The 24,152-nt window shown below is 37.3% G+C and overlaps 1 protein-coding gene across 1 annotated transcript; it reads left to right on the forward strand.

Moving 5' to 3' along the window:
* Positions 1–17,003: 17,003 nt before the first annotated feature.
* On the forward strand, positions 17,004–17,786 carry LOC143034866 (serine/threonine-protein kinase Chk1-like). Its single transcript, XM_076201210.1, has one exon. The coding sequence runs from the start codon at positions 17,004–17,006 to the stop codon at positions 17,784–17,786; it is 783 nt and encodes a 260-aa protein (XP_076057325.1).
* Positions 17,787–24,152: the final 6,366 nt, after the last annotated feature.

The following is a 24,152-nucleotide window of genomic DNA, read 5'->3' on the forward strand; positions in this document are numbered from 1 at the left end:
GCCCAAAGCATGTCTTAGTTGAAGAAAATCGGCATAATATATTATGGTTACTTCTAAGCGTTTGGACAGCGCGATAGTCCAGTGGATAAACTCACCATTCCACTCCCACTGCCGTGCATAAGTGCGAAGAAGAAACCTGTGGTAGGGCCGTCTTGAACTCATGGGCAGATGGTTGTGAATTCGATTCCCTGGCCAGGTGCGGAGGCGACACAATGTTGACCAAAAAAAAAAAAAAAAAAAAAAAAAAAAAAAAAAAAAAAAAAAAAAAAAAAAAAAAAAAAAAAAAAAAAACAGCGACTTGCCGCAACTGACAGGGCTTTGCCCTACCAGGGGTTTCTCACTTCCCATTGCTTTGGGTTTAGGATCCTGAGTTTATTGAGTTAGAGCATAGTTTTTGGTTCTACATCGTCACCTCACAGGAGGACTCCTCAATGCGATTGCCATTTATCCTTCCTGTCCAAGCTTAAAGGTCAAAGGTGAGACATTTGGCCTCTGCCAAGATAGTTCTCTTTGTTGGAGATCTCTAGATATCGGAAATATCCAATATTTGAAGCGAAAACTTCCGTGGTGTATAAACATCCGGGTAGAGACAAAATCCCACAGGGTCAAAATGCCACTGACCAAATCCCCTTGTACATAATTTCCTCCACCATTGTCGTTTAGAATAAGAAAATAAAATAACAAAAGCTCCCTGATAGGATTTTGTAAAATATAAAATATTTTCTTTGGTTAATCAGTGTCTAGGTTTGGTATCCTGCATATGTATGTCAGTCTTGATGGAGAACTATTAAACTGTTTTTGTTATGAATAACAATTAAATTGTTTTTGTTATGAATAACAATTTTGGTCAACTGGTAACATACAGCCTTCTTCCAATCATTAACGTCACCGAAAACTATTTAGATTTTAAAACAACACGAAAAGGAAATCGAGTGAAAAGTAGTGCACGTTCCACACAGGACTAACTGAACAGTATAACTTCATAGTTCTATATCTCACTTTCTCAGACGTTTCTGGGCTGGAAAATAATAAAAGTTATAAAATAAACAATCATGGATATTATGAAATTTGTCAAAGTTTTCTTTACTGTTCTTATTCCATCTTAAAGTTGTGTAAGGCCAAACAAAGGGTATAGTAAAGCCTCGTTATCTTCATGCACACAATGGGTATTTTCTCCTAAGTTCGAGAGTCTGTACAGTAACGCAGCTCTAACGAAGTTATATTTGGCTTCTTTTACCAACTTTCTGAGACGTTTCGAAGCACCCCACGGGGTGTCACACGTTTATAGGAGGTGCGCGGTTGTCCGGATAGTTTCAACAGACAGGTTGCGGTGAACTCAAGCAATTTTGATTTTCCATTCCAGTCAACATACAAAGGTGGTGATTTAGTTTCATATCCACTACAATATATTTAGAGATTCATACCGAGAATTATAGTGTCACTAGATAACTATGTCTCCTAATTAATTTTCCTTAATAAGAAAAGAATATACGATAATAATGACCGGAGTGTCACTTGTTTATGGGAGTTACACAAATGTCCGGGTAAGGGAGACTTTGTCCTTGGGACTGCATAGCTCTTTGTACCGCTGCTGAAAAAAGTTCACTACACAAAACACAAACTACAAAAATACAGTCAAACTAGGCATTCGGCACACCCTTTTATGATCAATAGAATTAGTATACGCTGAAACTATTGGTTGTTTTAAGAGAAAGCTAGACAACTTTATGAATGGGAATGATAGATGGTATTGGACATGGAACTGCCTAGTGTAGGCGCTATGGTCTCTTACAGTCTCCTTCATTTTTATGTTCTTATGTGGAAATAAACTCGTCTGCTGGGATTCGAACCCCCACCAGAGCGGAATGCTTCTTATAAACGAATTAGCAGATGAGTTTATTTCCAATTGTCAAAATGACACAAACACATGTTCTTACGTCTTTATGCTCAAATCATACAGGTTAAGGGAAAAAATTATGGTATGGGATACATGGTAGATGTTCTTTTTGATGACCTGACAGTTAATATTCTTGAGACTCCCAGACAACAAACTTCTCAGTTCTGAAACATTAGGAAGACTGCAAAACATAATCCATCGTTCCCGGCAAAGCGAGATCTAGAACTAAATTTATTCTTAAATCTAGTTCTAGTACAAAGTTAACCACTCTGAAGAGAGGAAACCGAGCGCTTTCGTGTACTACGTCAATGTAATACACAAGAGCACCCGACTTGAGGCGTTTCTCTTCAAAATGGTTAACCTTGAGTTTTTGAAACACACATCTCCAGTGATTCAATTTTGTGTTTCAAAAACTCAAGGTTAACCATTTTGAAGAGAAACGCCTTAAGTCGGGCGCTCTTGTGTATTACGTTGACGTAATACACGAAAGCGCTCGGTTTCCTCTCTTCAGAGTGGTTAACTTTGTACTAGAACTAGATTTAAGAATAAATATTGGGCCCTATTCATGGATCCGGCCAGGTTGGACTCTGTAATCGGTCGAACAAACGCAATCCAATGTGATCGGATCCGACCAAATCTGTCCGGTAGGCTTAGGACCTATAACAGTGTGATACAATATTACAGACGCTATTTGTAGTATCGGTTTCAAGGTATATGTCAAGCGAAGGTGTCCGAATATATGTATTTTCGTGCATATGAATACTGCAAATATCTTGTAAATAATGTATTGTGTATTTGAGATCGATTTCTCGTAATTACAGTAAATGTGACTATCGTTCATTCTGCAAAGTTTATGGCATCATAGTTCTTATGATTAATGTGATATCGTTGTATTATCCGTTTTATTAGCATCCAACACGCACATTGTAATTCTTTTGTTCTCAAATTGCACAAAACAAACTATTATCCTACATTAGCTAAACTACATTGAAAATGAATGAACCTATCTTTGTTGACAATGTATTTGCACGTGATGACTTCCTTGTTAATCTTTTAATTATTTAGAACACGAATAATAAAATATAAACCGCATCACCCTTAGGACATTTTGGTACAGGTTGTTGCAGTTTCCAAGTGAAATATTTTAAAGCAGGAGATAGGAATGAATGGACACTGTATAAATGATAATGTTATGTAAGGTAGGGAGGGATAGGGGATGGGGAGGGTAATGGGTGTTTATGCGTGAATAATATATATTTTGACGCAGCCCGAAGGTATTTCTCCCCGTCTTCTCTTTTTCTGCAAAAGGGGACGGAGAGGGGGACGTCGATAAAGTGAAGCGGCCTTGCTGTGGATGTAGTGTCTTGCAATATTGCTTCAAACCCATAGCAATGGACGGGATGCAGGGATGACCCGTCATCCAGGAGGAGCCAAGATGAGAGGGGGGGTGGGGGAAAGGTGGTGGATGGGAGCAGAATGGGTGGGAGCAGTTACGTGTCTTTGGCTTTGGCTACCCCCCCCTTATAAAGGGGGAAACTATTGTTATATAGATAAATAGATAGATGAACTATAAAAGATGAGTGGTAGGGTGGAGAGGTAAAAACAATTAGATTTTTGTTATTCCATTATTCTCCGAGGAAGTCATGGTAACAACAAAACTACAACCATAATTCAGTGTTCACCTCACCACACATTCCGACGTATAACGAAAACTTATTTGTGGAAAACAGATCCAACCAAATGAAAGTTAAAACACCGTTCTGGAGTGAAGCTGCCGGCACACTAAGCTTTTCTCGGAAGCATGCTTTTATATTTGCTACTCTGATTTGAAACAACTTTGGTTACGATACCTTTTCAAATGTCAAATTACTATTGCTTCATATAGTGAGAAGCTGAATCATGAGCTAGAGGTTAAATCTATACGAATGTTAGACACTTTGTTGAGATGTTCTTACGAAAGTCAAGAATATTGTCACCGAAGTCGTTTCGACTGAAACGAAGTAACAAAAGCAAGACTGAAACGAAGTAACAAAAGCAACACTGAGTCTAAACAGCATAATTTCCTTAACTCGTCACTCCAAAGGCTTGAGAAAAGGGCATACGTTGGACGCAGATTCGGACAGTAAGTTTCCTTGCAGTTACAAAAGACCTGAGATGGAACTTTATATAAAAAATAAATAATAATAATGATAATAATGATAATAATGATAATAATGATAATGATAATAATGATAATAATGATAATAATGATAATAATGATAATAATGATAATAATGATAATAATGATAATAATGATAATAATGATAATAATGATAATAATGATAATAATGATAATAATGATAATAATGATAATAATGATAATAATGATAATAATGATAATAATGATAATAATGATAATAATGATAATAATGATAATAATGATAATAATGATAATGATAATGATAATAATGATAATAATGATGATAATGATAATAATGATAGTAATGATAATAATGATAATAATGATAATTTAGTAATAATAATAGTAATAATGATAATAATGATAATAATGATAATAATGATAATGATAATAGTAATAATAATAGTAATAATGATAATAATAATAATAATAATAATAATAATAATAATAATAATAATAATGATAATAATAATGATAATAATAATAATAATAATAATAATAATAATAATAATAATAATAATAATAATAATAATAATAATAATAATAATAATAATAATAATAATAATAATAATAATAATAATAATAATAATAATAATAATAATAATAATAATGGTAATAATAATTATCCGCCTGTTGGTACTCGCGTGGCTGAAATGTCCGACTGGATCGGGGGCTCTGTGTTTATTGTTCATGACGACAAATCGTGCTGCTGCTTTAGCCCATATTAAATCCCCAGTCCTCTTATTGATGTTATCATGGATGTTGATAAAAACGGACTCCATCGCCCTTCTTTCTTGCCGTGTAATGTTATCCATAACAGGCGGATAGTTGGTCCACCCGCTGCGACAGCTCGTCACACTGACTGATGAGGTCGAGTGGGGGACCAACCTGACACTTTGCCATGTTCCTTTTTATGCCATATATATATTGACCAACTTGACTTCATACTATATTCCTCTGAAGAAGCCACTCAGGCGAAAATAGTCAGGAATAAAAGTATTTCCCTCAGCCCGTGTTCCCTTTACCTCTTATCCACATTCGTCACAATGTATACACAATAATAATAATAATAATAATAATAATAATAATAATAATAATAATAATAATAATAATAATAATAATAATAATAATAATAATAATAATAATAATAATAATAATAATAATAATAATAATAATGAGATTTTCATTTAATTACAATTTTATTAACCTAGCAAGAAATAGATGTGGAAAGAATATGTAGAATTATTTAGCCTCGTGAAATGCGTATTTTGTTATGAAGTCTCTTACCTGCTGAACAAAAGTAATGTGAATAACAAAATGAGTTGTGTCTATACTGACGAGGTCAGTAATTAGTTACAAATTTGTGTTAGTTGAAAATGTAGTCTATTGGGGTTCTGTGGTTACTCTTATGTGTTGCATTGAAAGATTCAGAAAAAAAGTTACTTAAGCTCAGAAACGTTTTTAAGAATTATATTGGTATTTTCGTTTTCCACAAATGCCGATGTAAATGTTCACAAAAGAACACATCCCAGCAATATGATTTGTTCAAAATAAAGTTGTAGTTTGAAAACTATAATCATTAGACCATTAACATGTTTAATATCTTTGCCTCGTAAAAAATTGAACCCCCAATATATATCTGAAGCTTGTGTAATTTCATTATCATATATACAAGGTATATTCACAAACAATGTGTATCTTAGACACCTTCTTATATGTTTATATTCACCATAGAATAGCAATATACATCAACCTCGATCAATTATACAGATGAAAAGCATGAATAGAAATATATAATTTATTTTTTAAAGAAAATATCACTTTGGATTGTAAAAAGAATAATAATAAGAACGAAGGAAATGACAAGAGACCATAAGGCCTACACTAGATACTTCTATGTCCATTACCACCTATCACCCCCATCCATAAAGTTATCTAATCTACTTTTAAAACCTCCAATAGTTTCAGCGCTTACTACATGATTACGAAGTCTATTCCATTCGTTAACCACGTTATTGGTAAAACAGTTATTGCCTATTTCCTTGTCAAAACTAAATTTGTCCAATTTGAATCCATTACTACTTTCATGCAAGAACAGACAAAGGAAAAGTATCTCCAAATGTTTATGTCATCTATTCCATTTTAGATCAACAGAAAGCTTATAGTGAACTCAAGCCTTTTCGAGTTTCGAATCTAGTCAGCATACAAAGGTGGTGAATTAGTTACATGTTCACTACAGTACAATTTAAGATCTATACCAAGATATCTAGTAGCACCAGATAATCATGCATTCTAATTATTTTCATTAAAAACAAATACAATAAAGTGGCAGGTAAGTAGAGGCCACGCTGACAAGATATTCCAAGCACCCCACGGATTGTCAAACGTTCATGGGATGTGGGAGAATGTCCGGGAACTCTGTGTCCTAGCGCTGAAACAAACTCACAACACAAAACAAAACCACAACATATGGCTAGACTCGGCATTCTGAAAGCCATTTAATAACCAGAATGTACAGGTTAAGAAAAGATATCCCATGGAATGGGATTAATTGGTGGTCATCTGTTTGGTGATATATTGTAAATATCATACACCAAAGCATGCCCTTTGAATGAAATCAGAGTAAAATGAAATTATGCTGAAATTATTTTATGCTGAATTTCTATAAAATCAAATTTTCCCCCTCCTGTGTCGTGCACTGGGAAAGGTCGCTTTGGTATATAAGCTCTCCAGTACGGATGTATCGGCAGAGACGTCCGCACCATGAAGCGATTCGCAAGCATGCATAGCCACCTACCCAGCTGGGGGCGAGATTGCACGAAGTCCTTAAACCGAAATACGCCATCTCCATCTACTCCAGTTAAGAAGGTGGCGACGTTAAATCTTCTTCGGGATAACAGTTTCAAGTCTAACGTGTGCGGATCTCGAAAGAAGTGGAGCAAACAGAGTCTGCTGGGCATTGGGGAATTCGGGAAGATCACTCTTGAGAAACACAAGATTACCAAGGAGCTTGTTGCTGTCAAGCGTTTAGCTCCTGTCACCAGCACTTATTCTGATCGGGAGGAAGTGGTTCATAGTCAACTAAACCACAAAAGTGTTATCAAACTATTCTACTGGGAGTTGAGAAGTAAGAAGGTTTACATGTACTTGGAATATGGTTCCCGTGGTTCACTCGCTGAGAACATCGACAATCTTTCCAAAGACGATGCGCTGAGATACTTCAGTGAACTGATAGATGGTGTTCAGTACTTACACTCCCGGGGAGTTGCTCATCGAGACCTGAGGCCAGCGAACCTTCTTCTGAACAATGACTACGCTCTGAAGATATCTGACTTTGGCTCCGCTGGTGTTTTCCTGTTCAACGGCAAGGAAATCCTGTTGAAGGGACGGAAGGGCACGACGCTTTACGTGGCTCCGGAAGTTCTGAGTATGGAGAGTTACCACGGTCCGCCAGTGGACATCTGGTCGTGTGGTGTCATCCTATTCTACATGGTAACAAAAAGCCTGCCTTGGGAGATGCCTCTCCCTCACGATTGGAACTATAAACGATGGATGAATAATGACGTTTCTCTGATCTTTGATCACCCTTGGTCGAAGCTGTGCGGTACCACATGGACCTTGATAAGTTGTCTTTTATCCTGTGATCCATCCTTGCGTCTCGAATTGGTGCGTGTCTGCATATCCCGTCAGGATTTCAGAAGCCACCCGACTTGTTCTTCCGAACACATGCAAGTGTCTACTCTTTAATTTCCTTTATAAATGACTTTCAGTGAAAATAAATATGGTGTGCAATTCTTGTTTTTTTACTTTCTCTAGGCATATGTGCAAATATGTCTCCGTCACCTCGCCCCGATACTATTTCCCAAACTGAAGGAATCCATCTAATTGTTTATTCTATGCTTAGGTTAATTGAAGATAATTGTTAACAATACTAGATGGGTGACATTGATCCAATCAAGCTCAACAGGTTCCATTGATATTTTCTCACAAAGTACTTGAGAGAAAATGATGGCTCGTTCAAGTGTCGGTTTCTGCATTCGCAAAATATTCTGGGACTCAAGGCAATTGTATTAGTGTCTGTAAGCATCAGTCTTTAATTGTTCAGCTTCAGGTTAATTGAAGATAATTGTTAACAATACTAGAGGCTTGACATTGATCCAATCAAGCTCAACAGGTTCCATTCATATTTTTTCACACTGGACTTGAGGTAAGCATCAGTCTTTAATTGTTCAGCTTCAGGTTAATTGAAGATAATTGTTAACAATACTAGAGGCTTGACATTGATCCAATCAAGCTCAACAGGTTCCATTGATATTTTTTTATGGCTCATTCAGATGTGGATTTCTGCATTCGCAAAATATTCCGTGACTCAAGGCAATTGTATTAGTGTCTGTCAGCATCAGTCTTTAAATGTTCAGCTTCTAATGGAATTGTTTTCTTCCCGAAATCTGTTGGAACACAACATGAATTAAAACAACTTCCTATGCTCAGCGGGTCTTAGGCGTAAGTTAGTCTTATACGAGAAACTTGTTATGCTGTCAGCGATTAACTAGCTAGTCATGTAGACTCGCAGACGCAAGTAATAATTTCATGGTCTTTGTCATGCCAGTTTTCGATAATAATAGAATGTTGTTTTGGTAGGAAGTGTTACAGGTGTATAGAAGAGTACAGTTTGGTTGGAATAATCAGATTGAAAATGTCCTGGGCTTTTGTGACGGTATAGTATTATCACTGTTGACATCATATGTGTGCTCAAGTAACTGCAATTAATATCAGTACTCTATATATGGTGTAGCCGTGTAAACTTTAGTTCAGAAAAAAAGTTACTTAAGCTCAGAAACGTTTTTAAGTTTATATTGCTATTTGCGTTTTCCACAAATTCCGATGTGCATTTTCACAAAAGAACACATCCCTGCCATTTGATTTATCCAAAACTATAATCATTGGACCATTAGCGTTTTCAATGTATTTGCCTTGTAAAGATTTGAACCCCCAATGTATACCTGAAGCTTGTGTAATTTCTTTATAATATATACAAGGTATATTCACAAACAATGTGTATATTAGACACCTTTTTATGTTATAAATATCTAACTTTATTTGATCGCTTTGGACCATAAGGCGTACACTAGATACTTCTATGTCTGTTACCATCTAATCACCCCCTTCCATAAAGTTATCTAATCTTCTTTTAAAAAACCCCAATAGTTGCAGTGCTTACTCTATTGGTAAAACAGTTATTAACTATTTCCTTGTCAAATCTAAATTTGTCCAATTTGAATCCATTACTACAGTCATACAAGAACAGACGAAGGAAAAGTATCTCCAAATGTTTATGTCATCTATTCCATTTTTGATCACCAGAAAGCTTATAGTGAACGCAAGCCTTTTCGAGTTTCGAATCTAGTCAGCATACAAAGGTGGTGAATTAGTTACATGTTCACTACAGTATAGTTTAAGATCTATACCAAGAATTCTAGTAGTACCAGATAACCATACATTCTAATTATTGGCATTAAAAACAAATACAATAGAAATGGCAGGTAAGTAGAGGCCACGCTGACAAGATATTCCAAGCACCCCACGGAGTGTTAAACATTCATGGGATGTGCGTGGATGTCCGGGAACTCTGTGTCCCAGCGCTGAAACAAACTCACAACACAAAATATAAAACCACAACATATGGTTAGACTCTGCATTCTGAAAGCCATTTAATAACCAGAATGTATAGGTTAAGAAAAAATAGGTGATCATCTGTTTGGTGATGGATTGTAAATATCATACTTCAAAGCATGCCCTTGCATGAAATCAGAGTAAAATGAAATAATGCTGAAATTATTTTATCCTGAATTTCTTTAAAATCCAATTTCCCTCCTCCTCTGTCATGCACGGGGAAAGGTCACAATGGTATATAAGCTCTCCTGTACGGATGTAAGGGCAGACACGTCCGCACCATGAAGCGATTCGCAAGCATGCGTAGCCGCCTACCCAGCTGGGGGCAACATTGCACGAAGTCCTTAAACCGAAATATACCATCTCCATCTACTCCAGTTAAGAAGGTGGCAACGTTAAATCTTCTTCGAGATAACAGTTTCAAGTCTGATGTGTGCGGATCTAGAAAGAAGTGGAGCAAACAGAGTCTGCTGGCTATTGGGGAATTCGGTAAGATCACCCTTGAGAAACACAAGATTACCAAGGAGCTTGTTGCTGTCAAGCGTTTAACTCCTGTCACCAGCACTTATTGTGATCGGGAGGAAGTGGTTCATAGTCAACTAAGTATCTACTCTTTAAAGTCCTTTATAAATGACTTTCAGTTAAAAAATAAATATGGTGTGCACTTCTTGTTTTTTTTTATACTTGCTCCAGACATGTGCAAATATATTTCCATCACCTCGTCCCGATACTATTTCCCAAACTGAAGGAATTCGTCTAATTGTTTATTCTATGCTCAGATTGATGGAAGATAATTGTTAACAATACTAGATGGGTGACATTGATCAAATCAAGCTCAACATGGTCCTTGATAAGTTGTCTTCTAGCCTATGATCCATCCTTGCGTCTCGAATTGGTGCGTGTCTGCATATCCCGTCAGGATTTCAGAAGCCACCCGACTTGTTCTTCCGAACACATGCCAGTGTCTACTCTTTGATTTCCTTTACAAATGACTGTCAGTGAAAATAAATATGGTGTGCAATTTTTGTTCTTTTACTTTCTCCAGACCTATGTGTAAATACGTCTCCATCACCTCGTCCCGATACTATTCCCCAAACTGAAGGCATTTATCTAATTGTTTATTCTATGCTCAGGTTAATTGAAGATAATTGTTAACAATAATAGCGGGGTCATATTGATCCAATCGAGCTCAACAGGTTCCATTAATGTTTTTTTTTTTAAATGCTTGAGAAAATGATGGCTCATTCAAATGTAGATTTCTGCATTCACAAAATATTCCGGGACTCTGTCAGCATCAGTCTTTAAATGTTCAGATTAATTGAAGATAATTATTAACAATACTAGAGCGGTGACATTGATCCAATCAAGCTCAACAGGTTCCATTGATATTTTTTCACACAGGACTTGAGAAAATGATTCCTCATTCAAATGTGGATTTCTGCATTCACAAAATATTCCGGTACTCAAGGCATCAGTCTTTAAATGTTCAGCTTCTAGTGGAATTGTTTTCTTCCCGAAATCTGTTGGACCACTTTCAATGAATTAAAGCAAATTCCTATGCTCAGCGAATCTTAGGCGTAAGTTAGTCTTATACGACAAACTTGTTATGCTGTCAGCGATTAACTAGCTAGGCATAGAGACTCGCAGATGCAAGGAATAATTTCATGGTCTTTGTCATGCCAGTTTTCGATAATAATAGAATGTTGTACAGTTCGGCGGGAATAATCAGATTGAAAACGACTTTTCAAATGTCCTGGGGATTTTGTGTCGGTATAGCATTATCACTGTTGACATCATATGTGTGCTCAAGTAAATGTAATTAATCTCGGTACTCTATATATGATGTAGCCGTGCAAACTTTTGTGCAGATAAAAGTTACTTAAGCTCAGAAACTTTTTTAAGAATTATAATGCTATTTTCGTTTTCCACAAATTCCGATGTGCATTTTCACAAAAAAACACATCCCAGCCATTTGATTTATTCAAAACTATAATCATTAGACCATTAACGTTTTTAATATCTTTGTCTCCAATTTCATTATAATATATACAAGGTATATTCACAAACAATGTGTCTTTTTATATCTTTACATTCACCATAAAATAGCAATATATATCAATCACGATCATTTATACAGGTGATCACTTTGGATTGTAAACAAAAAATAAGAACGAGGGAAATAACAAGAGACCATAAGGCCTACACTAGATACTTCTAGTTCCGTTAACATCTATCACCCCCATCCATAAAGTTATCTAATCTTCTTTTAAAATCTCCAATAGTTTTAGCGCTTACTACATGATTACGAAGTCTATTCCATTCGTTAACCACTCTATTGGTAAAACAGTTATTGCCTATTTCCTTGTCAAATCTAAATTTGTCCAATTTGAATCAATTACTACATTCATACAAGAACAGACGAAGGAAAAGTATCTCCAAATGTTTATGTCATCTATTCCATTTTAGATCAACAGAAAGCCTTTAGTGAACTCAAGCCTTTTCAAGTTTCGAATCCAGTCAGCATACAAAGGTGGTGAATTAGTTACATGTTCAATACAGTATAGTTTAAAATCTATCAAGAATTCTAGTAGCACCAAATAACCACGCATTCTATTTATTTTCATTAAAATCATATACAATAAAAATGGCAGGTAAGTAGAGGCCACGCTTACAAGATATTCCAAGCACCCCACGGAGTGTCAAACGTTCATGGGATGTGCGTGGATGTCCGGGAACTCTGTGTCCCAGCGCTGAATCAAACTCACAACACAAAACATAAAACCACAACATATGGTTAGAGTCGGCATTCTGAAAGCCAATTAATAACCAGAATGTACACGTTAAGAAAAAATAGTTGATCATCTGTTTGGTGATGGATTGTAAATATCGTACATCAAAGCATGCCCTTGCATGAAATCAGAGTAAAATGAAATAATGCTGAACATTATTTTATGCTGAATTTCTATAAAATCCAATTTCCCCCTCCTGTGTCGTGCACGGGGAAAGGTCACATTGGTATATTACCTATTGTATGCTCAGGTTAATTGAAGATAATTGTTAACGATATTAGGGTGGGTACATTGATCCCATCAAGCTGAACACGTTCCATTTTTTCACACCGGACTTAAGAAAATGATGGCCCACATCAAATGTGGATTTCTGCATTCACAAAACATTCCGTGACTCAAAGAAATTGTATTAGTTACTGTCAGCATCAGTCTTTAAATGTTCAACTTCTAATGTAGAATGGAATTGTTTTCTTTCCGAAATCTGTTGGAACACTTCCAATGAATTCAAAGAAGTTCCTATGCTCAGCGAGTCTTTGTCGTTAGTTAGTCTTATACGACAAATTTGTCTGACTGTAAACTATTAACTAGTTAGATATGTAGACTCGGAGACGAAAGGAATAATGTCATGGTCTTTGTCATGCCAGTTTTGTTTGTTGCCATCTCGATAATAATAGAATGCTGTTTTGATATAAAATGTTGCAGTTGAATAGAAGAGTACAGTTTGGCTTGAATAATCAAATAGAAAATGACATTTCAAAATTCCTGGGCTTTTGTGTCGGTATAGCATTATCACTGTTTACATCATATGTGTGCTCAAGTAACTGCAATTAATCTCAGTACTCTATATATGATGTAGCCGTGCAAACTTTAGTGCATTATTCCCCTCAATTCTGGTATGTGTATCAGCTACGGGAGCTGTGATTCTACCACTGAAGTCGCTATCACACTGGTCTTCACCAACTCCGACAGTTTTGAGTAAAAACGACATCGGCTACAATATCACGTTTTCCATGTTATCAAAATACATTTACGTCATATACAGCAAATCTTAGAGTTGTCTAGATTTCTATTTATTGAAATGGGCGTATGAGGAAAAGTAGACCAGTGTGATAGCACATTGAGAGAGCACCCCACGGTGCGCCACCAAGCCCAAGTCAGGTACAAAGTCTTCATGGGCTGTGCCGGTTCCAATTCTTATCTAACAGACGAGACATTCACGATTTTATTAACCCTACTTATAGATATGTGGCATGAGCTCAATCTCTGTAGGCTTTGTATACTGTCATACTCGTTTTTAAAGCTCTTCTTAGGTATCAGTTTAATGTTTTTAATATCCAGGTGACTGAATATCGTAATCATTACAAAATTCTATAGTATTAGTCTCGTTGCAGTGTGTATACTTGATATACTGTTCTTTATCAGACAGTTGCTTTCAAGACAATGCTAGTCAGCATATACTGTAACTGTTTCCATCTATTTTGTAAAGGTGGCCGCACGCTAGGCAAGCATGCTACCTCGTTTTGAGTAGAAACGACTTTTGTCACACCATTCTAGACTTCCGTCAGAACATCTCAACAATGTGTCTAACATTCGTACAGGTTCACCTTATCTTTTTTCGGCATTCAGTTTCTCAGTGAATAACACGAGTAATTTGGCATTTGGGAATCTGAAAAGCAAAAGACCGTAACCGAAGTGGTTTCTGCTCAAACGAAGTAGCAAAGCTAGTAGCATGCCTAGCGTGCCGCCACCTTTATTCATGACTAATGTTTGCTTTCTGGGTTTCATGGTTTTCGCCTGTTGGTCTTTGTTAATTATAAAATGACACATCCCAAATTCCATTTATTGTGTATCTTTCCACCCACTCTGTTTCGTCTTGAACCTCAGGTAGATTCCGGTCCGCCAACAGCAATCTTCTCCATGTCCTTCAGTCCTGTGCTGCTTCCATCTGGGTTGTTTTGTCTATTCCTCTTTGTGTATTTCTCCAATTTTAATAAATATATTAAATGCCAGAATAATATGTTAGTTCGTCCATTTATTTGTTTCTTTCAAATTCGGGTTGTTGAGCCTAAGGTAGCTCGCTCACCGACGCAACTTATTTCCATGAAACCGATCGCGGTGCATGGCCGTGTGTGTATTTGTGTATGTATATGCGCGTGTGTGTGTATTTGTGTATGTATATGCGCGTGTGTGTGTATTTGTGTATGTATATGCGCGTGTGTGTGTATTTGTGTATGTGCGTGCGTGTGCATGCATTTGTGTATGTATTTACCTAGTTGTATTTTACGGGAAGGGGAGCTATGCTCGTGGTATCCCGTCTTCATATCTCGTTTTATCTAGACTTTAAATTGGTGTATTGTTTTCGCACACAATCTTCTCATCCAACTTGTTCCAAACGTCTATTATCCTGTGGGGAAAACTGTGTTTTTTTTAAGTCTTCTATAACTGTCTTTGCGCGCGTGTGTATTTGTGTATATGTGTGCTTGGATGTGGGGGTGGGGGAGGATTATGGGTGTGTGCGATCGGTTTCATGCAACTGGTTGCATCGGTGTGCGAGTTGTCATAGAGAAACCCGTCATGTCATTCCCGTTCCTTTCACCCTCTCTAGATAAAAAGCTGTGTCTCAGTTCTTTCCCAGATTATTTCACTTATATAACTGCACCAATTTTATCTATAATGGGGTCACCACGCTGGGTTATTTTAACTCCCACATCCTGCCTCCTACCTGTATATAAATAACTAGAACATAACTTCGCTGACAGAAATCTAGACTTCTGTAAGAACGTTTCAACAGTAAGTCTAACATTCGTATAGGTTTACAAAACTCTTAGTTTATCAATCATGTTTGCTATATTTGACGGAAAGAGAATTTGATATTTGGAGTTTTGAAAAATAAGATATTGCAACCGGAGTCCTTTTCACTCAAACGAACAATCATCTGTCGGCGTTGGTGAAACAGTTTTGCCTCGTCTTTTCTTGTGAGAAAAATACGAAAAACATTTACTTCCTGGTTTTCTTGGTCATTTTAAGTATCAAACGTCAAAACCCATTTTATCAGAACAAGAATTCCTTTAATGTTATCCATGTTGACGTCACACACCAACGGCCACCTTATTAATTAGTCGTTATGTTTTTATTCAATTAGGTGAGTGGTTCTCAACTCGTTTCGGTCCCTAAATAAAGGTGACAGTCCCTAAATAAAGGGGACAGTCCCCTTATCCAGTGATAATAATAACAACTAATGTCTACTTGATCTATTAAAGCGTTAACATCCCCACTATATTTCTGAAAGAAGTATATTACGGTCATCGGAATGGCCAGTGATGACAAGATTTGTGTTGGGTTTTCAATGAATCTTCATATGTATACACCATCTTCAGTTTATTATATGGAATACGATGAACTTCCTGTGGACCTTCCGCCTCAAGTGGTTATCACACTGGGCTATTTTCCTCCGACATTCTACCTCCAACTCCCATTTGAATACCTAGAATATGACTTCGCTTACATAAATCTAGACTTCTCTAAGAACGTTTCAATTGTATGTCCCACATTCGTATAGTTTTATATTCTCCTAGTTCATCATTTAGCTTTGCTATATATGACGGAAAGATAATTTGATAATTAGAGTTTTGAAAAATAGAATATTATAATGAAAGTCGTTTTTACTCAAACGAACTCTCAATTGTTGGCGCTGGTGATCCCTGTGGAATCCCAGACAACAGCAATCAGTGCCTCTGTGTTTGAGGACAATATCCCACCGAAGAGGTGTTGTCATAGGAGGGGTGGAAAATAAAGGTGGTCAGCCCTTTCTGAAATGGAGGTTAACCTTCAGTCATAAAAGAATGTTGAGTGACTTGGTCTGTATGGATGACACTAAAGCCCCTAAAAAGTCAAATGAATGCATATGCAGGCAGTACCCCATCATTATGGGGTATACGTCACAGTTCTTAATCACTGGATTTTCTTTGCTTTGGTTACTTTTTATTTTTGAATGTTCCTTTTTATATTTTTGAATACACCTTTATATGATTTTTCATATAAAAATATTTTTGTCTGAGGTCTAGGAATGTTTAGCAAAATAGCTCTGAAAATTTATTTGTAAATCCTTTCTGAAAAATAACATGTAGATGTGATTGTGGGTATAACATTGTCTATATGCCTAAGATCATTAAGCCTAGTTGCCTTAGTTCTGTCGGAGAATTGTCTCTCCTCTAATGTACACTGGGAGAGGTAACAATACATTTGGAGTCTACTATATAACAAGGTGCTGCTTTTCCCTTCATTGTAGTACCCGTGCGACGTTGGTCTCTTCATCATGTGCGACCTACCATGTACTTGTTACCCACCATGTATCCAGATTTGCAAGAAGTACCCAGAACTCCAAACCGGACCTGTTCTAAAGGTCCCGCCTTTGAGACTCTTGATCGAGAACAGTAATAGGTCCACAGCCTGCGGGTCACGAAGAATGTGGAAGAAAGTGAAGCAGATTGGTAGTGGATCGTTCGGCAAAGTCACCCTGGAGAAACACAGAATTACCAAGGAACTTGTGGCCGTCAAACGATGTTCCCGACTCGGCATGACTTGTGTCGACCGGGAAGAGGTCGTGCATAGTCAGCTGAATCATGAGAACATCATCAAATTATTCTATTGGGACTTAAAAGGCGATAAAGTCTACATGTACTTAGAATATGGGACTGAAGGGTCACTAATTACAATACTTAGGAATCTTACTAAAGAAGAGGTCTTCATATATTTCAACCAATTAATGTCTGGAGTCGAGTATTTGCACTCTCGAGGAGTTGCACATCGAGACCTGAAGCCGGGTAACCTCATGATAACCAAGAATAGAATCTTGAAGATCTCTGACTTCGGTTATGCTGGTGTCTTTCTCCTCTGTCGACAAGAGGTCATGCTGACGGGGAGTATAGGAACGCGTCCGTACATGGCACCAGAAATCTTCAAGAAGGATCGTTACCGTGGTCCACCGGTCGATCTCTGGTCGTGTGGCATCATTCTCTTCGTCATGGCTACTTCCACGCACCCTTGGGAAATGGCTCTAGAGACTGAGATGAGCTATAGGTGTTGGCTTTTAAAGGATTTGTCTCTGTTACTCAAGGCCCCGTGGTCTCGCCTGTGTGAAGCCGCATGGTCTATAATAACGTGTCTCTTGAGTTCAGACCCTCTAGAGCGTCTCTCTTCATGGCATGAACATCCTCATCGGCAGCCGCTTTGTGACATCTCCCGTTAGACACCTATCTTGCACTGTTGTGCGTTTAATGGTCGAGGTAGTGTAATTTCATTGTGTCTACAGATATATTGTAGAAAATTCTGATCTTCCTGCCACATTTGTTCCTAAAGTTATGTACTAGAACCAATACTGGACGCTGCAGTATGTCTGTTCTGCAATAAACATTTATATAACTCTTTTCATTTAGTTTCTATCCCATTGTGTATGTGTTGTGTAAGTTATTAATTTTACACTTATTGAAAAAGTGTAGGGTTATATGTACTATCGAGACATATCCCTTTTCCTAAAAGGGACAGGTGCCAAACACGGTGACTGAGAAATGCATGACGAAGTCTTCCTGCCACATCTGTTCTGCAATAAACATTTATATAACTTAGTTTAGTTTCTATCCCATTGTGTATGTATTGTGTTGGGGGATCACTAATTTCCGCTTATTGGAAAATTGTAGGGTTAAATGTACTATCGACACATCTACTTTTCTTCTTATACTGGTCACTGAGCATATGCTTCATACCATGTACGGTCGAAAAGAGACAGGTGAGTGAGAAATGCATGACGAAGATACTGAAGCATGAACTTAATGAAGAGAACTGGGGAGACTAATTGGATTTCAGATGTCACACTGGAGGAAGAAACTGACGGTGTTCTGTACAACGAAAAGAAATAACACAGTGACAAGTGATATGTATTTGTTATTATTATCGTCACAGTGACTTCTGTACATCACGCACCAAAACCTCAATCGATGAACCAATATAAAAAGAGAAGGATAAAAAAAAGAAAATGGTGAAGAAATAGAAGAGTCAGCTAAGTGGTAGGTGGAGAAGGAGATTATAGAGGAGAGGAAGTGGAAGAGTCAGAGCAGCTGAGTGATTTGGCAGAAATGGGTCCAGATTACTCGTCAGCACTGCAGTGGGGGCGATTCAGCTCAAATGAGGTAAGGAAATAAGCTCATTGTCTCCCCAGGGAAAACGAAGATGAAAAAAATGAGGAGTATGAAGAAGATGAGGGCGGAGGAAGAAGATGAAGAAGACTTTGTTGACTATGTCCATGGTGCTGGTATCCCTAAAGGTGACGGAACACTAGGCATTTCTCCCTAGCATGCTACTAGCTCTTGCTAGTTCATTTGAGTGTAAAGAATTTTGGTTGTTTTCCAATTTTCCAAATGTCAAACTACTCTTGTCTCATGAGAGGCTGAATGACAACTTACGAGAATTTAAACCTAAAATGCGAATGTTAGACACAATGTTGACATGTTCTTAGGGATATTTTGAATATTGCATCCGCAGTGGCAAAAGCAAGTAGCATGCTAGTGTAATGTGTCTCCACCTTCATGTGGGTTACCATGTTCATGACTGTGTCATGTTATTCAGGGACCGTGACCTTACATTAGGTGTATTGAAGACCTCCAAATATTCTACGACAAGAATAAGTTGGCGCTCTGTGTGTTGCTTGTCCATTTGATGACGACCAGGTATAAAACACCCAACACTATTTCACCCGAGTGTAGGAAATAGAACATTAGGACAGAGTCCCCACTAGGACGAAAACCCACCCAAAGGAAGTCCCCACCCGCCCGGAGAAACCCCCCCCCCACTAAGACAACCTCTGACAAAGTCCTTACTAACACAACTCCTGACAAAGTCCCCGCCAGGGCAAAATCCCACCCGGACGAAAACCCACCCAAACAAAGTCCCCGCCAAGGCAAAAACCCACCCGCAGAAAGCCCCCTACTAAGACAACCCCTGACAAAGTCCCCACTAAGACAACCTCTGACAGAGTCCCCATTCGGTCACAACCCCACCCGGACAAAGTCCCCGCTAGGGCAAAATCCCACCCAAACGAAGTCCCCGCCAAGGCAAAAACCCACCCGGAGAAAGCCCCCACTAAGACAACCCCTGACAAAGTCCCCACTGAGACAACCTCTGACAAAGTCCCCATTCGGTCACAACCCCACCCGGATAAAGTCCCTGCTAGGGCAAAATCCCACCCGAACAATGTCTCCACTAAGGCATATACCCACCGGACAAAGTCCTCACTAGGGCAAAATCCCACCCTGACGAAACCTACACAGGGTGAACACGCCCATATTTTCATACATGGAGAACAGGGTGGTATTGTTTCCCCTCTTAAGTTCATATAATCATTCGTTTCTCTATAAGAAAGATTCCTTATGATCTACCCAGGAAGTAAAAATAGTGTAAAGAGATAAGAGGGTTTTTCGTCATCAGGGATGCGAGAGGGAGATAAATAGTGTATAAAGTTATTAAACGTAAAGAAGCTTATGTTAAAGGAGGGTAGCAGAGCAATTAACACTGGCAAGGCAATGAGCGACATGTCTGAGACAAAATATGCGCTGCTGCAATTGGGGCGGTTGGTGAGGTTCAATGTGAGTTTTGGGAAATAATGTCCCGGTTGAATGGAGAGACGGGGAGCAGGGTTTATACTTAGTAGTATGTCGAAAGTACCTGTTAAGGTGTATACACTAGTGTTGATTACGAGGTAAAGAATGGGGGTAATTATGAGGAAGGGACTGAGTTTAGAGGAACAAGAGAAAACGTGATTTTTTTTCTGGGCTAGACGCGTGCGCGACTTTGAAGAAGTGTTTGACGTAGCTGAAAGAAAAGCACCGTGAGGCATGGTGTGAATGGTAATACAAAAAATTCTGACGAGATAACAATCACGAAGCATAATCCCACGCATTTTAACTCATTATTATCTTCCATTATATACACATTCACATCTCACATTAGGGATGTTAATGATATAATGCCAATATATATATATACAATGTAAATAAATGAAATATATAAGGATAAATAAGTAAATAGATGAAAATAAATTAAATAAAGATCATTAGATATGTAACGTTCTACAAGCCTTCCGGATAACAGTAAACTAGTATCCCAACCAAGTAATCGCAATACACTGTGCACAGACCTGTGTCCATGCACAACGAGGGGCTTATGCCAGTGGGGAGTTACCTGCGGCCGTAGCTACCAGGAACCAAACCCGTGCTTGAGCAATTGCGAGGCGAGATCGAAGCCCAACAAGATGGGACTGCTGCCAAATTGGCCCTAATTGGACCATTTCAATTGGCATGAATGGACCACTGGACCCTCCTTTCTTCCTCAGACGCGAGATGGTCCACAAGGATAGAGGTACAACTCAGAACATATCATTCTTTCTTCCTTTGCATGTGTTAAGCTGCTGATATTTCAGTGATACCCCTATGGACCGGAGTCACTCGGCATTCTTTTTTCATGATTGCAATCTCACCACTTTTAACCTCAATGTCTCCACCTCTTTGTGGCCGCCGTTAGACGATTTTAATCCAAATACAAGCTCCAGAGTTCTGAGCGTTTGTTGTTTTCCTTACAAAAGTTGTGAGTATGTCTTCGGGCAATTGATCTATGATCAATTTTCATGTCAGTTTGTTTACTTATCTATTCATCTATTTGTTAATTTATGTATTAATTTATTCATCAATTTGTTTACGTCTTTATATTTGCATCCATTATTTCTGTGAGGTGCACCATCCTAGCCTTCCGATAGGGGGGAGTTTGTGACGTTAAACCATATCATCATCATCACCTCATTATGTATCAAAAAGTCACTAGACGGTCTTGTCTCAGATAGAAGTTTCCCTTTTGGACGCTTTTCAAAAAGTTGTGCTAAAAACAAATAACATGGTTAATAAATTTTAGGTTAGGTTTGGAAGCGTTCAAAGAAAACTAAACCCATTGAACATCTAATTAAAAAAGTGCTGAAAACAAGTGTTATGGTTGATAAAACTTAGGTTGGGTTCAGAAGCTAAACCATCTAAACATCTACTCAAAGCGTTATCCCATTGAGCTATTTTTCCTTCGACTGTTGGAGCACGTCTGCGGCCCACGGGTTTCGTGAAGGATTCTGGTATGGTAGATGAAAATAATTTCCCTCCAGCATATGAAACGAGCAAGATAAGATGGAGGGGAGTGGAGTATGTAGGGGATGGAATGGGAGGGAGTGGTTTCTATGCCTTTGTTTTTTGGCTACCTTCCTTGTAAGGGGGGAAAAGCCTTAGGTATATGTATGCTTGTATATCAAATGACATAGGGGACCACTCAATATGCTTTTAACTGATTACTTTTATCTCTACCTTCTGACTGTCTCTTTCCTCTTACTGCCTCTATATTTGACAATCGACAATGGGAACGAGGTGTGAATTATGTATTTTCCTTAAGCTAACATCATGTGCATTCACTCAGCTGACTTTTGAGACCTTTTGGAAATGGCCAATGACTACCCGGAATGTCACGCTTAATCTCCCAGATATGTCCATGTTTCTGGAATTAATCCTGCCCTGACAGTCACCATGTAAGCAGAGGCTTAACTCGTATTCATTCACTTTGTACAAAAGGATAGATGTGTTTACCTCATTCAAACCTTTTGTTTCCATTAAGGCCCTGTTCACAATAGCGGTTGTAGCGGCGATACCACTTAATCAAGGAAAAAATGTGCGGTTGTGTGTGAACACCCGTAGTGACTTACATTGTAATTGAACCGCGGCGGTTGAACCATTAGTGTGACATCCACCTAAGAATAAGAGAACTTTCGTTGTTTTACCATCATTCACACTTCCTCTGCTATCTGTCTTACCTTCTTTGACTACTTGATGGCAGTTTTACCTCAACCTGAGTGTGCTTAAGTCTCTTAATCCAACACTCACTAACCTCCACTTATGCGGACGTTTGAACCCAGGACATAAGCCCATTTCGGGGGCCCAGGACGTAAAACGTCACAAATTCCCAAAGTGAGTTGATGTCCTGGGCCCAAACGTACGAACAAGTGGCGGTTGGCGAGTGTTGCATTAAGAGACATAGGTGTAATTCCCCATAGCATTCTGCTTTCTGGTTGCCGCACCGTAATTTTATTTAGCCTTATGAAACCCCTTTAGGTAGTGCAAGGTTTATCAGTAAATACTCATTACGTTAATAAATGAATGTAATAAGTAAATTCTTATACGTAGACCCACTGTAGTGATTGAGCGCCTGAAGTGTACAGTGGATGTGAAAGACGAGATTCTATTCCACTTATTTATTAATTTATTTTTTATTTGCATTTTTTCAGTTATTCGTTTATTTATGAATGAATATATTTATCCATTTGTTATATGTATTCATTTGCTTATTTATTGTATATTTCATTAATCAATTTATTAACTAGCTGGCCGACCGGATTAGAGCGTCGCTACTTGCGGCAGGGGTCGAGATGACGGTAATTCGATCTCTGCCGTCAGCGAGTTGGACCAAGGGCATGCTTCATTAAATTCAACGTTGCAAAGTCCTCTGTAAGGGCACCGTCCTAGCTTCCTGACAGGGAGAGTCCGTTTGCAACTTGCTCCGGTGCCTAGTGGATGAGGTGGAAGGATTGTTGTGGGAGATCCACTCGGGTGGAGATTGACCCGAAAGAGGTTTGTCTTGTCTTGTCCTTGTCGCCCGCAAAGAAAGGGCAGCAAAGGACGTGAGTGGTGTTTTTTTTTTTTTGTGTTGGTTGTGTTTTATTATTATTTATTATTATTATTATCATTATTGTCATTATTATCATTATTATTATTATTATTATTATTATTATTATTATTATTATTATTATTATTATTATTATTATTATTATTATTATTATTATTATTATTATTATTATTATCATTATTATTATCATTATTATTATTATTATTATTATTAGTATTATCATTATTATTATTAGTATTATGATTATTATTATTATTAGTATTATTATTTATTATTATTATTATTATTATTATTATTACCATTATTGTTATCATTATTATCATTATTATCATTATTATCATTATTATCATTATTATCATTATTATCATTATTATCATTATTATCATTATTATCATTATTATCATTATTATCATCATTATTATTATTATTATTATTATTATTATTATTATTATTATTATTATTATTATTATTATTATTATTATTATTATCTATTGTTATCATTACTTGTTACTTATATACTCATTACACATAATATGCAGCGAGGCTGCCCACTATGATTGAAACGTTGGTACAATACTCCTTAAACCTCACGTGATTATTCTAATCAGAATTTCAAGTCTATCTCGATTTATCTTAATCATTCATTGAATTATAGAAATTTTGCAAAATGTGTGATAAATAAAAAATAGACAAGAAATAAAGATATATGATAAACTAATATAGTAATAAATAAATGTAAATCTTATATAAAATAGATCACAAATAAGAATAAATAATAAACGAAATAGATAGTAAAGATGAATTATAGAGAAAAATAGATCATAGATAAAGATAAATACATAAATTAAACAGTGAA

Source organism: Oratosquilla oratoria, chromosome 18, assembly GCF_046742065.1.
Source record: "Oratosquilla oratoria isolate Oo_2021 chromosome 18, ASM4674206v1, whole genome shotgun sequence".
Lineage (NCBI taxonomy): Eukaryota > Metazoa > Arthropoda > Malacostraca > Stomatopoda > Squillidae > Oratosquilla > Oratosquilla oratoria.

Excerpts from the sequence above, each read along its gene's own strand:
- LOC143034866 (XM_076201210.1), top strand. The coding sequence starts at position 17,004 with ATGTGGAAGAAAGTGAAGCAGATTGGTAGTGGATCGTTCGGCAAAGTC.